This window comes from Scyliorhinus torazame, chromosome 1 (assembly GCF_047496885.1).
Source record: "Scyliorhinus torazame isolate Kashiwa2021f chromosome 1, sScyTor2.1, whole genome shotgun sequence".
In the NCBI taxonomy this organism is placed as follows: Eukaryota; Metazoa; Chordata; class Chondrichthyes; order Carcharhiniformes; family Scyliorhinidae; genus Scyliorhinus; species Scyliorhinus torazame.
The window spans coordinates 82,528,392-82,544,739 of NC_092707.1; the positions used below are offsets into that span (position 1 = coordinate 82,528,392).

Genomic DNA, 16,348 nt, shown 5'->3' on the forward strand with positions numbered 1-16,348 from the left:
TTGGGGGTGGAGACGGTCACACGCAGTACCTTATGGACAGAGACTAAAAGCAGACTGTTAGATTTGGCAAAAACATTGCAATACACATGACCTGACAAAATGCGAAAAGATGAGGTATTATGGCGTGACTAAGCATTTAAAGTTGCCTGATATACAGTTTGACTCATTGGAAATGGCAAAAATTCAGTTACAAATTAAACAAACAGGACATGAGAAAGAATTAAAGCAGCTTGAATATGAAAGAGAGGAAAAAGAAAGAGAGAGAGAGGAAAAAGAAAAGGAGAGAGAAGAAAGGAGAAAAGAAAGAACAGCCCTAGTAGAACAAAAAGAAAGAGAAAGGGAGATACAGATCAGGGAAAAAGATAAAGAGAGTGAGTTTGAACTTCAGAAAATGGCCATGAAACATGACAGTCAGTTAAAATTGGCAGACATAAAGGGAAACGTACAGTTGGATGGAGAAAGAGCGTCAAAGTCGTAGGTTTGGTGGAGATCTATTTAAGTGTGTCCAAGCATTGCCAAGGTGGAAGCCTTTTCATTTAATTTGAGAAGGTGGCTAAACAAATGAAATGGCCACAGGACATGTGGGTATTACTGATTCAAACAAAGATGATAGGTAGGGCTAGTGAAGTGTTTACATCACTACCGAAGAAGGATCTGGGACGTATGAGGAGGTGATAAAATCCATCTTAGGTGCATATGAACTAGTGCCTGAAGCCTACAGACAAAGGTTTAGAAATTTAAGGAAAGAATTTGGTCAAACATACATGGAGTTTGAAAGGCTCAAAAAGAGTAATTTTGATAGGTGGATAAGGGCTTTGAAAATAGACCAAACATATGAAGCTCTCAGAGAAATTATGCTTTTGGAGGAGTTTAAAAATTCAATTCCTAATGTAGTGAGAACACATGTGGAAGAGCAGACTGTTAAAACTGCGAGGTTAGCAGCAGAAATGGCAGATGATTATGAATTAGTTCATAAATCAAAGCTTGGTTTCCAACATCAGTTTCAGCCTGTGAGGGATAGAAACGGGGGACATGAGAAATACTCAAGTGGTAAAGGTAAAAGCGATCTGATGGTTGATAATAAGGAGAGTGTACCTCAGATTAAAAAAGAAATCCAGGAGGGTGGAAGAGACATGAAAAGTTTCAAATGTTTTCACTGTAACAAACTAGGCCACGTAAAGTCACAGTGTTGGTGGTTGAAGAAAAGCACTGGGAAGGCTGTTGTGGCAAAACAGGATAAGACAATGGGGTTTGTGAAAGTGGTAAAGGAAAGCCCAAGTGAAGCGAAGGAGGTGCAAAAGAATGTACAGCCTGATCAAGAGGTGATTGATAAGCAGGTGCCAGATCTCTTTAAAGAATTTGCTTGTGTGGGTAAAGTTTATTCATGTGTATCAGGAGGAGCAGGTAAAGAAGTCACAATTTTAAGAGATATGGGAGCTAGTCAATCTTTAATGGTAGGAGATGAGGAGTTATGTAGTTTGGGAAGAATGTTGCTTGAAAAGGTGGTAATATGTGGAACTCGGGGTGAGAGGAGTAGTGTTCCATAATATAAGGTAAGGTTGGAAAGTCCAGTGAAGAGTGGTGAAGTGGTAGTAAGAGTAATCGAGAAACTAACTTGTCCAGGAATACAGTTTATCTTGGGTAATGATATAGCTGGATTGCAGGTGGGAGTGATGCTTACTGTGGTTGATAAGCCAGTGCAAAATCAGACAACTGAAGTATTGAAGGACGAATATCCTGGGATTTTTCAGGATTGTGTGGTAACAAGGTCACAAAGTCACAGGTTAAGACAAGAGGAGAAATCAGAGAGTGAAGATAAAGGTGAAGTGCAATTATCAGAAACAATTTTTGATCAGATGTTTGAAAAAGAACAAGAACAGATGGAGGATGAGGCGGATATTTTTAGTTCTGGAAAATTGGTGGAGTTACAACAGAAAGATGTAGAAATAAAACGGATGTATCAGAAAGCATACACAGAAGAGGAATCTGCGTGTATAACAGAGTGTTATTACCGTAAAAGTGATGTCTTGATGAGAAAATGGAGACCTTTACATATGCAGGTGGATGAAAAGTGGGCAGAAGTTCATCAAGTAGTATTGCAGGTAGGGTATAGAATGGAGGTGTTGCGAGTTGCACATGAGGTACCAGTGGGAGGTCATTTGGGACTAAGGAAAACTCAAGCTAAAATCCAGAAACATTTTTATTGGCCTGGACTACATAAAGATGTAGTTAAATTTTGTCAATCATGTCACACATGTCAAGTGATATGGAAACCTCAAGCAGTGATAAAAATCCGCGCCCTTAATACCCATTCCAGCATTTGAGGAACCTTTTACAAGGGTCCTAATTGATTGCGTAGGACCGCTTCTGAAAACAAAAAGTGGGAATCAATATCTTTTGACGATAATGGATGTGTCTACTAGGTTTCCAGAGGCCATTCCAGTATGTAATATTGCAGCTAAAATGATTGTGGAGGAGTTACTTAAATTCTTTACTAGATATGGACTACCCACAAAATACAATCGGATCAAGGATCAAATTTTACCTCAAGGTTATTCAAAGAAGTTATGGATCGCTTAGGAATAAAACAATTTATACAAACTGCGTACCATCCAGAATCGCAGGGAGCGTTAGAAAGGTGGCATCAGACATTAAAGACAATGTTGAGGGCTTATTGTCAAGATTATCCAGAGGATTGGGATAAAGGAATTCCAATCGTACTGTTTGAAGTTAGGGATGCACCTAATGAGTCAACCAAATTTAGTCCTTGTGAACTAATTTTTGGTCATGAGGTAAGAGGACCACTTAAATTGATTAAGGAAAAATTGGTGAGTGAGAAATCGGAAATAACATTATTGGATTACGTGTCAAAGTTTAGGGAACGATTAAATAGAGCAGGTGAATTGGCTAGACAACATTTAAAAGTTGCACAAAATGTGATGAAACGGGTCACGGACAAGAAATCCAAAGTTTGTAGTTTTGCCAGTGGAGATAAAGTTTTAATATTGTTACCAGTGGTAGGTGAACCTTTAAAAGCTCGGTTTTGTAGACCTTATCAGATTGAAAGGAAATTAAGTGAGGTGAATTAAGTGGTAAAAACACCAGATAGAAGGAAAACTCACCGAGTGTATCATGTGAATATGCTTAAAAGGTACTTTGAAAGGGAAGGAGAGAAAAAGGAGGAGGTTTTAATGATTCTAACTCAAAGTGACGAACCAAATCCAGATGGCTGTGAATTTGACATACCTCAAATTAAATTGGAAAACGAGGATGTTCTTAAAAATTGGGATAAATTGTTGAGTTACCCTCCAGAGGAAAAACGGACTGACCTGAAAGAGTTATTGATATCACATGGGCAAGTTTGTGGAGATAAATTGGGAAGTACTAAAATGGCTATATATGATGTAGATGTGGAAAATGCTGTTCCAATCAAACAACATCCATATAGACTTAATCCTTTAAAATTGGCACCGGTTAACAAAGAGATTGAGAGTATGCTTAAAAATGGCATAATTGAAATGGGTTTCAGCCAATGGAGCTCACCCATAGTGATGGTACCTAAACCAGACGGTACCCAATGGTTGTGTGTGGACTATAGAAAGGTTAATGCAGTTACAAGAATGGACTCTTATCCTGCCCACGTTTGGAGGATTTCATTGAGAAAGTGGGACAACCAGCTTTTATTTCCAAATTGGATTTACTTAAAGGTTACTGGCAGGTACCTTTATCCAAAAGGGCGAAGGAGATTTCAACTTTTGTGACTCTAGATGGTGTATACCAATTCAAAGTTATGCCATTTGGCATGAAAAACGCACCAGCCACATTTCAACGGTAAGCAAACAAAGTTGTTTCAGGATTACCCAATTGTGCGGTATACATCTGGTAATTTTCGGCCAGACATGGATAGAACATTTGAAACATCTGATGGAGTTATTCGATCGACCTCAGGAGGCGGGTTTGGTGATAAAGCTCGCCAAAAATGAATTTGGAAAAACCCAAGTCACTTTCCTTGGCCATACAATCGGACAGGGTCGAATGGTCACACGGAATGTGAAACCAACAATTATTGAGGAGTTTTCAATACCCTCAAGACGAAGGGAAATAATGCGATTTCTTGGCATGAGTGGATTTGATCGAACATTTGTGCAAAGGTTTTGCAGCGTGATTGTCCACTGATGGACATGCTGCAGAAACGTCGAACATTTCAGTGGACAGCGGAGTTTCAACAGGCATTTGACGGCCTGAAAGCTGTGATAACCAATGCTCCTGTGTTGGAGAATTACAAGGGACTCTGTGATCAGATTGAACTAAAGTATCTGACTTTAAAGAGAAATGCCTAGGCGTAGAGAAATGGATGGATCATGCAGAGACCTTCTTGTTCAAAGAGACTGGTTGGAAGAAGAACGGGAAAAAAATGGACTATATTATTATACCTGTTTGCGTGTGTTGTTTTTTTGAAACGAAAAAGTATATTTACTGTGTGCATTTCTTAAAGGATAGTGAAAAGTTGAAAAATGAAACCATCTTGAATTTGATGATTTATTTTCTTTTTCCTGGGGGGAGGTGTCATGTGAGAGTACCTTTAAGAAATGGGTGCTTAAGAAATATACCTTTAAGAAATGGGTGTTTATCAGTGATGTCAGAGTGTGGATGGAGCTGGGCTGTCTGTCAGCTTTTTACTTTCTTTTTAGGCTGTTTGCTGCAGGGTGTGTTTACATTTTGTTTTCAGTGTTGGAGCTGAAGCCAGACACAGCAGCTGAACTGCTGTTCTATCTGCCATGAAAAGAGTATCTCTTGATCATTTGGTGAATTCAGAATTATAAATGTTTTCAGTCGTGATTTAAACCTGATGTGCTTCTGTTAACGGTTTTGTTTTTAAGTCATATGGATGTTAAAAGGAAAGCTTAAAGGATTACTTACTGTTGTAGTCTTTGGGGGTTGTATTTGAATTAATGGTTGCTAAGATGTTCACTGTATGTTTTAAAAAGGTTAACTTGAGTTCATAGAATAACTCCTGTACACTGGAGCTACAATTCAGGTTCCCATCCCCCTGCTGAATTAGTTTAAACCCTCCCGAAGAGCATTAGCAAATTTCCCCCCCAGGATATTGGTACTCCTCTGGTTCAGGTGTAGACCATCCCGTTTGTAGAGTCATAGAATTCACAGTGCCAAAGGAGGCCACCCAGCCCATCGAGTCTGCACCGGTTCTCCCAAAGAGCACCCCACCCAAGCCCACACCCCCAACCCATCACCCAGCAACCCCACCCAACACTAAGGGCAATCGTGGACACTAAGAGCAATTTAGCATGGCCAATCTACCTAACTTGCACATCTTTGGACTGTGGGCGGAAACCGGAGCACCAGGAGGAAATCCACGCACACATGGGGAGAATGTGCAGACTCCGCACAGGCAGTGACCCAAGCCGGGAATCAAACCTGGGACCCTGGAGATGTGAAGCAATTGTGATAACCACTATGCTACCATGCTGCCCAGAGGTCCCACCTACCCCAGAATGAGCCCCAATTATCCAGGTATCTGAATCCCTCCCTCCTGCAGCATCCCTGTAGCCACGTGTTCAACTGTTCTCTCTCCCTATTCTTCGTCGCGCTTGCACGTGACACAGATAACAACCCAGATATAATAACACTGTTTGTTCCAGCTCTAAGATTCCACCCTAGCCCCCTGAATACCTGCCTTACATCCCCATTCCTTTTCCTACCTATGTCGTTGGTGCCTATGTGGACCACGATTTGGGGCTGCTCCCGCTCCCCCTTAAGGATCCCGAAAACATGATCCGAGACATCACGGACCCTGGCACCTGGGAGGCAACACACCAACCGTGTGTCTCTCTCGTTCCCACAGAATCTCCTATCTGCCCCCCTAACTATGGAGTCCCCAATGACTAATGCTCTACTCCTCTCCCCCTTCCCTTCTGAGCAACAGGGACAGACTCTGTGCCAGAGACCTGTACCCCATGGCTTACCCCTGGTAAGTCCCCCCCCCCAACTGTATCCAAAGCGGTATACTTGTTACGAAGGGGAACAACCATAGGGGATTCCTGTACTGACTACTTCCTCCCAGCCCCTCTCACCGTCACCCATCTATCTTCATTCTTCGGAGTAACTACATCCCTGAAGCTTCTATCTATGACCACCTCTGCCTCCCGAATGATCCAAAGTTCATCCAGCTCCAGCTCCAGTTCCCTAACACGGTTTTTGAGGAGCTGGAGATGGGTGCACTTCCCACAGGTGAAATCAGCAGGGTCACTGACAGTGTCCCTCACCTCAAACATTCTGCAGGAGGAACATTGAACTGCCTTGCTTGCCATCCCCTCTAGATAACTTGCGGATAAAACAAGAAAAAGAAAGAAAGAAAGAGCTTACCTGATATTCACTCAACCCCTTCGGTTAGAGGAGGTGGCTCCTCTCCCATGCTTTTAAATCTCCTGCTCCTCTCCCGCTTTTAAATCTCCGGCTCCTCTCCCGTGCTTTTAAATCTCCGGCTCCTCTCCTGCTTTTAAATCTCCGGCTCCTCTCCCGCTTCTAATTCTCCGGCTCCTCTCCCACTTTTAAATCTCCGGCTCCTCTCCCGCTTTTAAATCTCCGGCTTCTCACCCGCTTTAAAATCTCCGGCTCCTCTCCCGCTTTTAAATCACTGGCTCCTGTCCCGTGCTTTTTTTTGGTCGAACCCTCAAGAGTATTGACAGTCAGAGAGATCTAGGTGTACAGGTCCACAGGTCACTGAAAGTGGCAACACAGGTGGAGAAGGTAGTCAAGAAAGCATACAACATGCTTGCCTTCATTGGCCGGGGCACTGAGTATAAAAATTGGCAAGTCATGTTGCAGCTGTATAGAACCTTAGTTAGGCAACACTTGGAGTATAGTGTTCAATTCTGGTCGCCACACTACCAGAAGGATGTGGAGGCTTTAGAGAGGGTGCAGAAGAGATTTACCAGGATGCTGCCTGGTATGGAGGGCATTAGCTATGATGAGAGGTTGAATAAACTCGGTTTTGTTCTCACTGGAACGACGGAGGTTGAGGGGCTACCTGATAGAGGTCTACAAAATTATGAGGGGCATAGACAGAGTGGATAGTCAGAGAATTTTTCCCAGGGTAGAGGGGTCAATTACTAGGGGGCATAGGTTTAAGGTGCGAGGGGCAAGGTTTAGAGGAGATGTACGAGGCACGTTTTTTTACACAGAGGATAGTGGGTGCCTGGAACTCGCTGCCGGAGGAGGTGGTGGAAGCAGGGACGATAGTGACGTTTAAGGGGCATCTTGACAAATACATGAATAGGATGGGACTAGAGGTATACGGACCCCGGTGATGCACGATCAATTGCACAGAGACGAGAGTTGAATACAACTGAGGCTTTATTACCCTAAGATTTTCAGAAGAAGATGTGTGGCCTCCTACAGCAGCTAGCGAAATGGCTGCTGTATAGGTAGCACACACACTTATACTCCGCCTACTGGGCGGAGCCAGCAGGCAGGGGCTACCCCCGTACCTGTCGTACAGGGCCTTACCACATATCTCCTAATATATACAACAGTGGTGATTACCAAACCCGGAAGTGTAGAAGATTTTAGTTTAGACGGGCAGCATGGTCGGCGCAGGCTTGGAGGGACGAAGGGCCTGTTCCTGTGCTCTACTTTTCTTTGTTAATTGAAGGGCTTTCTTCCTGGGATATGGACCACTCTTCTTTCAAGCTCTAATTGTCAGTATGGAACACTCCCAAATCAGGTATACCACATACAGTTAGATAAGGAGCCAAGTTCCTTCAGCTCATTCCTAAAAATGAGATCGAATTCCAATGGAAATGAAAGCTGAACTTCTTTTGACGGGTACCTAATCATCAGTGCCAGATTTATGCCTGGGTGGCAGTGTGGAAAGTCTGCATAAATATTAGTCAGTCCCAACATCAGAATGGCATCCCCTACTGCATCATTTGGTGGGTGAGTAAATTTGCAGACGACACTAAAGTCGGTGGTGTTGTCGACAGTGCAGAAGGATGTTGCAGGTTACAGAGGGACATAGATAAGCTGCAGAGCTGGGCTGAGAGGTGGCAAATGGAGTTTAATGTAGAGAAGTGTGAGGTGATTCACTTTGGAAGGAATAACAGGAATGCGGAATATTTGGCTAATGATAAAATTCTTGGAAGTGTGGATGAGCAGAGGGATCTCGGTGTCCATGTGCATAGATCCCTGAAAGTTGCCACCCAGGTTGATAGGGTTGTGAAGAAGGCCGATGGTGTGTTGGCCTTTATTGGTAGAGGGATTGAGTTCCGGAGTCATGAGGTCATGTTGCAGCTGTACAAAACTCTGGTACGGCCGCATTTGGAGTATTGCGTACAGTTCTGGTCACCTCATTATAGGAAGGACGTGGAAGCTTTGGAACGGGTGCAGAGGAGATTTACCAGGATGTTGCCTGGTATGGAGGGAAAATCTTATGAGGAAAGGCTGATGGACTTGAGGTTGTTTTCGTTAGAGAGAAGAAGGTTAAGAGGAGACTTAATCGAGGCATACAAAATTATCAGAGGGTTAGATAGGGTGGACAGTGAGAGCCTTCTCCCGCGGATGGAAATGGCTAGCACGAGGGGACATAGCCTTAAACTGAGGGGTAATAGATATAGGACAGAGGTCAGAGGTAGGTTCTTTATGCAAAGAGTGGTGAGGCCGTGGAATGCCCTACCTGCAACAGTAGTGAACTCGCCAACATTGAGGGCATTTAAAAGTTTATTGGATAAGCATATGGGTGATAATGGCATAGTGTAGGTTAGATGGCATTTGTTTTTTGACTTCCCATGTCGGTGCAACATCGTGGGCCGAAGGGCCTGTACTGCGCTGTATCGTTCTATGTTCTATTTCTCACAACAGCCAACCTATGGCCTCTTATGTTTGAGATTGACAGTTTAACAGTAGTTTGACACCCATTGGGAACTAGGTTCAGAGTCCCTGAACACAAGTCGCACAAGAGCTATACCGAGGGGCCTATCACCCCACTACCCTGAGTCATCCAATCTACTCACTCATCCAAGCCCATTTCTTTATTGCTGGTGTTGCATTTGAATAAAGAAAACAAGAATCAGTCAATCAAGCATTCAAATTCATTTTATGCCAAAGAAAATTTGAATGCGTAGGCACAAGTCAGAAGAGAATTTCAGATATGAATATATAACACCTATTATTCACGTTAATGTTTTGGGCATCATTCTTTACCAGTTCAAATGAAGGGTGAGGCATGGAACATTAACTTGTCACTTCTCTTCTCAGATGCTGACAGGCCTGCTGAGGGGCTGAAACTAAATTGCTGGGGGGTGCAGAGGGATCAAGTGAGATGAGATGTGCTAAATTAAAAGGAAAGGACAAGGCAATATTACTGGGTAATGACATGGGTAATGATAACCCGAATGTGACAGGAACAGACAGAGTGTACAAACTTAAGAGGGCGCAAACAGAGTTGGCAAAAATAGTAAAAAGACAGAACTAAAAAGGTTTTGCATCTGAAGGATCCAGATTTTCATAGTTAAGTGAGCACTGCCAGTGTTCCCAGGTGGCACTGCCAGGCTGGCATGACACTGCCAAGGTGTCAGGCTGGCAGTGCCAAGGTGCCAAGCTGGTATTTTACCCATGCCGGGGATTGGGCCCGAGGGAGCCCTGCCCTTATAAGATGGGGTGCAGGGGGCTCGAGGACACCCCAACAGATGAGTTGGAGTGTTGGGACAGGTCCGGTGGTCATGTCAGGGGGTTGAGAGATCAGGGTGCCATTTAAAAATGGCGCCCAGATCTCTTCCTGCATTGACGGGCAGAGCTCCTCAGAGGAGGAAATGCGACTGAATGCGGACTCAGCGGGCGTTCCTCGTTGGGGCCCAAAAAAAGAACAGAGTGCTGTTCGATAGTGGGATCGTTCCTGCCACTTCATGCGCCGGGAACGACCCCGCTAATCCCACCCAGAATGGGACTCCATTTGTTTTCCATTAAATCGCGCCCAAGGTGTCAATGAAGTTAAGATACAGATCAGTTATGATCTAACCGAATTGCAGAACAGCTATGAGGGGCAGAATGGTCTCCTCCTTGTTCCTATGCGTCTGCTTCTATAAGGAAACCACACTGATTAGGAACCTCAATGTATAAAGGACAATGGAGCTCAAAGGGTTAATAAAGACCATCTGTTACCTGCAATAGTTGTGATTGCCTAGGCCTCCTTCTCCACTGGGGTACTTGAGGGTGTTGTAAGGGTGCTGGAAGGTTTCATTCCAATACAAGCAGGGCTTTCCTCCTTGGCGTGAGGTTCGATTCTGGCAGCCTCTGTAGTCAGCGCCATTAGCAGTATAGCACTCTGCAAGTGACACACAAAGATATTTGATAAACTGTCTGTATAAGTTCTTTTGAGAGCTATGTCCTCCAGTTCAGGATGCCAGTAATGGCAATTTTATTTTCCTTTTGAAGGAGAAGTCCAATTTATTATTTCTAAATTATTACACGGCAACATTTCAATGATCGACTGTTAGTTTTTTATTAAAGCTCTATTTAGGATAGGGCAACATTAATATCTGACAACCCTGCTGGCTTAAACTGATGGAACTTCTGATTTGAAATCACTCCGATGATTTTTTTTTAACAAACAGTTTCTAAAGGAGTTAAGTTCACTTTTTTCCCCATTCTGTTCTTGATTTATTCATGGAAAAATTGATAGCCATGGAGAGGCAGAATGTTCTAAGCAGCGGATATGTGGTGACAACCCTGATATTGTTGTTGACATTAAGCATAATGGCAGTGGCGAATTACGTGCCCAGATATGGTTTTCCCCCTTAAGATATGATGCAGGTGTGGCCCTCATTGGTAAGCATCGAGAATTAGTATTGCTTTGCTGATGATGCTGCTCGTCTCTGGCTAGGCCAGCATTTAACTAGTTGCCCTTGGGAAGGTGGTGATGAGCTGCCTTCTTGAACCGCTGTAGTCCATGTGGTGCAGGCACATCCACAGGGAGCTCCAGGATTTTGACCCAGTGACAGTGAAGGAACAGCGATATAGTTCCGAGTCAGGATGGTGTGTATTTTGGATGGGAACCTGCAGGGTGGTGATGTTCCCAGTCATCTGCTGCCCTTGCCCTCCTGGGCGGCTAAAGATCGCAGGTTTGGGACATGCTGTCGAAGGAGGCTTGGTGAGTTGCTGCAGTGCATCTTGTGGATGATAGACACTGCTGCCATTACCAATATGTCAGTGGTGGCGGGAGTGAATGTTTGAAAAGCTTAAAAAAATAACCAAGGAAAGAGCAGGAGAGTGGGACTAATTAGACAGCTCTTTCAATGAGCTGGTCCAAAAACAATGGAGCATGCAGCAGATAACAATTATTCTGGAAACCCTGGCAGGAGATTAGGATTGTAAGTAGCCAACAATGTTTGGAACGTATTACACCACTCAGTTACCGTTCATTTCCTAACCAAAACAAAATGGCTGAATGAAGGGCTGTTTCCCTCCGGCCATTAATTCAATTAGTGAAATGTGCCAATTAGCGGATCAGACTGATGTACTTAGTATACCCATATTCCTGGGCACATAAAATATTGAATTTACAGGAGGAGCCTAACTGGTCCACACTGGTGATTAAGCTCCACAGGAACCTGTTCATATGCTCAAGTTTGCTTGTTTGATGCATTCGCTTCATTCAATGAAATACACATCACTGGAAAGTGAAAACAACAAAAGGTGAGCTCCTTCAAAAAACTTTTTCACAATTCCTGGTTCTCATACTCTAAAAATCCATGCAAAGTTCCACTGGGGACTGCAGTTGAGAGAGTGAGATTGCTGAGCATTCATTAAAATCAGCACTTCATGTTATCTATTGAACTCCTTATGGGTTGGCAGAGATCATTCGTAGTGTCAGACAGTTCTGTGCCACAGATGTATCAAGGAGGTCAGTAAAGATGCACTTTATCAGATGTCATTAATGAACACGAGAAGGATTTCTTAGTAAGAATTGTTTAGCAGCTTCATGGCTGCAGCTAGCTAGCTCCCAACATGCCTCTTGCCCCAGACAGCCTCACCAGCATCCCCCCACCCCCCCCCCCCCCCCCCACACCCAGGGTGACTCCCAACTCTGAGTTTCCACTCATCACCCAGGCCACGTGCCTGTACTCTGGTGTGCAGCCCTTAAAGGGACAACCACCACAAGGTCACATTGTTTAACAGGAAAAGTGGCTCCATTGCATTGACCAACAAGAGTGAGGGTGCAACTCAGGTCTGCAGAATTCACATTGCATTTCGAACCTTATCCCCAAATTCTGTGTCCTGTGTAACCCAAAGGGGTGTTTTTTTTAAATTCAATGTGTACATAGCATGCCGCTCAACTCCAGTCTCACCAGGAGCATTCAAAGGCAATTGTCTGTGCCACCTTTAACTGGTTAGGAATGAAGGGTGGGAGGAGTCACGATGGAACAATAATTCATAATATTGTTCATAATGAGCCATCAGCAAAAGCAAAGGTCGGATAAAAGGATACTCGTGTGACAACTTGAATTACTATCAGATGGAGCACTTGGATCTTGAAGTAAAGCCTAACATGTTACAGCAATTGAAGGCAGGTTTGCAGTCCAACCTCAACTCCCTCCAGGTCCTTCCAGACTAAGTGACAGCTGCTATGTTCCCTGTGCTTCAGCATTCCTCTTGTTAGGATCATAAAGCACAGAAGGCGGCCATTCAGTCCATCTTGTCTGTGCTATCCAATTCGTCCAACAGACCGCAGGCGGGATTCTCCGTTTCTGAGGCGAAGTGTTGACGCCGGCGCAGAATCCGTGGACTTTCACACCAGCAAAACTGGCGCCACATCTGGAACAATTCCGCTACTGTAAATGGGCTGGCACCAGCGCCACATGGAACACAGTCAATTCCAATGAGAAACGGTGCCGAATTTGCCAGTTTTGTGACTGACACTCAGGAGGCTGACAAGCTGCAGCCGCAGAAACACACTTCACTCCCCACACACACCATCCCAGCGCCACACACGCCATCTCAGCGCCACACACGCCATCCCAGCGCCACACACGCCATCCCAGCGCCACACACGCCATCCCAGCGCCACACACGCCATCCCAGCGCCACACACGCCATCCCAGCGCCACACACGCCATCCCAGCGCCACACACGCCATCCCAGCGCCACACACGCCATCCCAGCGCCACACACGCCATCCCAGCGCCACACACGCCATCCCAGCGCCACACACACCATCCCAGCGCCACACAAACCATCCCAACGCCACACACACCATCCCAGCGCCACACACACCATCCCAGCGCCACACACACCATCCCAGCGAACAAGATGGCAGCAAGGAGAGCAGCTCCACCCTTCACCAACGCTGATCTGGAGACCCTCCTGGATGCAGTGGAGGAGAGGCGGGTGACCCTGTACCCTTAGCCTGGGAAGGAGGCTACCAACTGCGCAGTTCATCATGCCTGGGTGCAGGTGGCAGAGGCCGTCAGCGCCACCAACACACTGTCCGGACCGGCCAGCAGTGCCAGAAGAAACTGCACGACTTCCTTAGAGTGGCCAGGGTGAGTAGGCAGCACTGTGCCCCTGGCACTAACCCGCATCCCACACACCCATAACCCTTAGCCCCCAACCCGGAGGGCGACTGAACTCCCACCCTGCCCCACATGCCGGTACCCATACCGGCCGCCATGGCCGGGTGCTCTGGCCACTGAGGACACCAGCTACCCACCCCCATGGCTGCAGGAGTCAGGCTGCTTAACACTTTTTCTGTCCCCCCCAGCCCCCCACCCCAGGAGAAGGCTGTGCACAACAGGTGGGAGTGGGAGAAGACAGGAGGGGGACCACCGGACCTGCGGCCCCTCACCATGGCCGAGCAGAGGGCCCTGGACATGGTCGGCAGCTCAGAGGAACGTGAGGTCGCTGAGGCGGAGTTCGGCCACGGGCAAGGAAGTGAGACCCCGCTTAGTTGCGGTTCCCCATGATAAGTGTGTGGTCTTCCATGCCTCCCTGGGCCCCATGTCCTGCCCACGTCGCCCTCCCCCACATCCTCCTCATTGGACGAGGCCTGGTGTTCCTCCTCCTCCTCCAGCAAGTCACTCCTCTGCTGCGTGATGCTGTGGAGGATGCAGCAGGCCGACACAATGTGGACGACTCTCTCAGCAGCATACTGGAGGACCCTCCAGGGCGGTCCAGGCACCTGAACCGTGTCTTCAGGAAGCCGAAGCACCGGTCGATCATGCTCGTGCTCGGTGTATGGGCATCGTTGTAGCGGGTCACCACGTCGGTCTGTGGCCTCTGGATAGCTGTCTTCAGCCATAACTGCAGAGGATTACCCCTGTCACCCAGGAGCCAACTCCTGCCACCACCCCCTTGCCAGGGGGGGGTCTCGAATATGTCAGGAATTGTCGGGTGTGCCAAGATGAAGGCGTTGTGCACACTGCCTGGTTATCGGGCACAGACATGTATGATGTGCAGCTGATAGTCATGCATCAGCTATACGTTCATCAAGTGGAACCTTTCGGTTTGTGTAGATGTGGTAGTCACCACGAACTGTATATTAGATGTATTCCGGTAAGGCTCCTGTACTAGAGGTACGGGGGTAAATCCCTGCCTGCTGGCTCCGCCCAGTAGGCGGTGTATAAATGTGTGCGCTCACCGGAGCTGCTCCCATTCTGGTAGCAGATGCAGGAGGCCATACATCTCTGCTTAATAAAGCCTCGATTATTCTCTACTCTCGTCTTGTTGTAATTGATAATGCATCAATTTATTAAGCAGAGATTTTACAGCGATGGAACTTCATATCAAGCCTGATTGCCTACAGCTGCACCCTCAAACAGCCAATGCCACGTCGGCCTTCGACCACTGGCTAGCCTGCTTCGAAAGCTATCTCCAATCATCGGCTGAAGAACCCTCCGACGTATAGAAGCTCCAGGTCCTTTATTCACAGGTGAGCCCATATATTTTCCCCTTCTCCGGGATTCGCCCACTTACTGAAGCAATGGAGCTCCTAAAAGAACATTACGTTCAGCCGGTTAACAAACTCTATGCCAGGCACCTCCTGTCCACGGGACAGCCACTCCCCAGTGAGTCCTTAGACTATTTCTGGTGTGCCCTGTACATTCTGGCGAGGAACTGTGACTGCCAGGCAGTTTCGGCAGTCGAGCATACAGAACGTTTAATCAGAAACGCTTTTGTTACGGGCATGGGGTCGGCGTACATCCGCAGCTTGCGAATTCGCTAACAGTAGCCTCCCGTAACGTACAGTCGTACGCCCCCGACCGCACGGTACCCCCATGGACATCGTTGGCCCCACCAGCTACCGCCGCCAGCCCACCCCAAGCCTGCGCCGTGCGGCAGCCAGCCAACCCCGGGGGTCCCCAAATGCTACTTCTGCGGGCAGACCAAACACCCCCGGCAGCGCTGCCCGGCGCGGAGCACAACCTGCAAGACCTGCGGAAAGATGGGACATTTTGCTGCTGTGTGCCAGGCCCGGTCGATCGCTGCTGTTTCTAGGTCCAGCGTTCCTACCCCCCCCCCCCCCCCGTGGGCGCCGCCATCGACACCATGGGCACCGCCATCTTCTTCTCTACAGACCACGTGCAGCCCGTGGGCATCGCCATCTTTAACGCCGCCCGCCATGTGCGCCTCGTGGCCGCCACCATTTTGGACGGCGCCTCAGGACCCCTGCTCGTCGGGAACTTCGTCTGGCCGTTCACCGCCTGCCACCACCGCCTACCAGCATTAGCCGCAGCTCGCCTCAATCACCCTCGGCCAGTCCCGGCCTCTCAACCGCGACAACTACGGTGAAAATCAATGGGCACAAGACTTCCTGCCTTCTTGACTCCGGGAGCACAGAAAGCTTCATCCACCCCTCTACGGTAAGGCGCTGCTCCCTCGCGGTACACCCAGAGAATCTCCCTGGCCTCCGGATCCCATTCCGGGAAAATCCGGGGGTACTGCATCGCGACCCTCACCATCTAGGGCATAGAGTTCAGCAACTTCCGACTCTACGTCCTCTCCAACCTCTGCGCTGCCCTGTTACTCGGTCTGGATTTCCAATGCAATCTCCAAAGCTTAACTTTAAAATTCGGCAGACCCCTACCACCCCTCACCGTATGCGGCCTCACGACCCTTAAGGTCGATCCACCCTCCCTGTTTGCAAACCTCACCCCGGATTGCAAACCCGTCGCCACCAGGAGCAGACGGCACAGTACCCAGGACAGGACCGTCATCAGGTCGGAGGTCCAGCGGCTGCTGCGGGAAGGCACCATTGAGGCCAGCAACAGCCCCTGGAGAGCCCAAGTGATAGTGGTAAAGACTGGGGAGAAACACAGGATGGTCATGGACTACAGTC

General features: G+C 47.3%; 1 protein-coding gene across 2 annotated transcripts in view; it reads right to left on the bottom strand.

Annotated features, from left to right (window-relative positions):
• Positions 1–16,348, bottom strand: part of kremen1 (kringle containing transmembrane protein 1) — a 264,680-nt gene that overhangs the window by 182,353 nt on the left and 65,979 nt on the right. For both annotated transcript variants that reach the window (XM_072497127.1, XM_072497136.1), the window contains exon 2: positions 10,177–10,339. In XM_072497127.1, the coding sequence (XP_072353228.1) occupies positions 10,177–10,339 (163 nt within the window). The remainder of the gene's footprint in view (positions 1–10,176; positions 10,340–16,348) is intronic.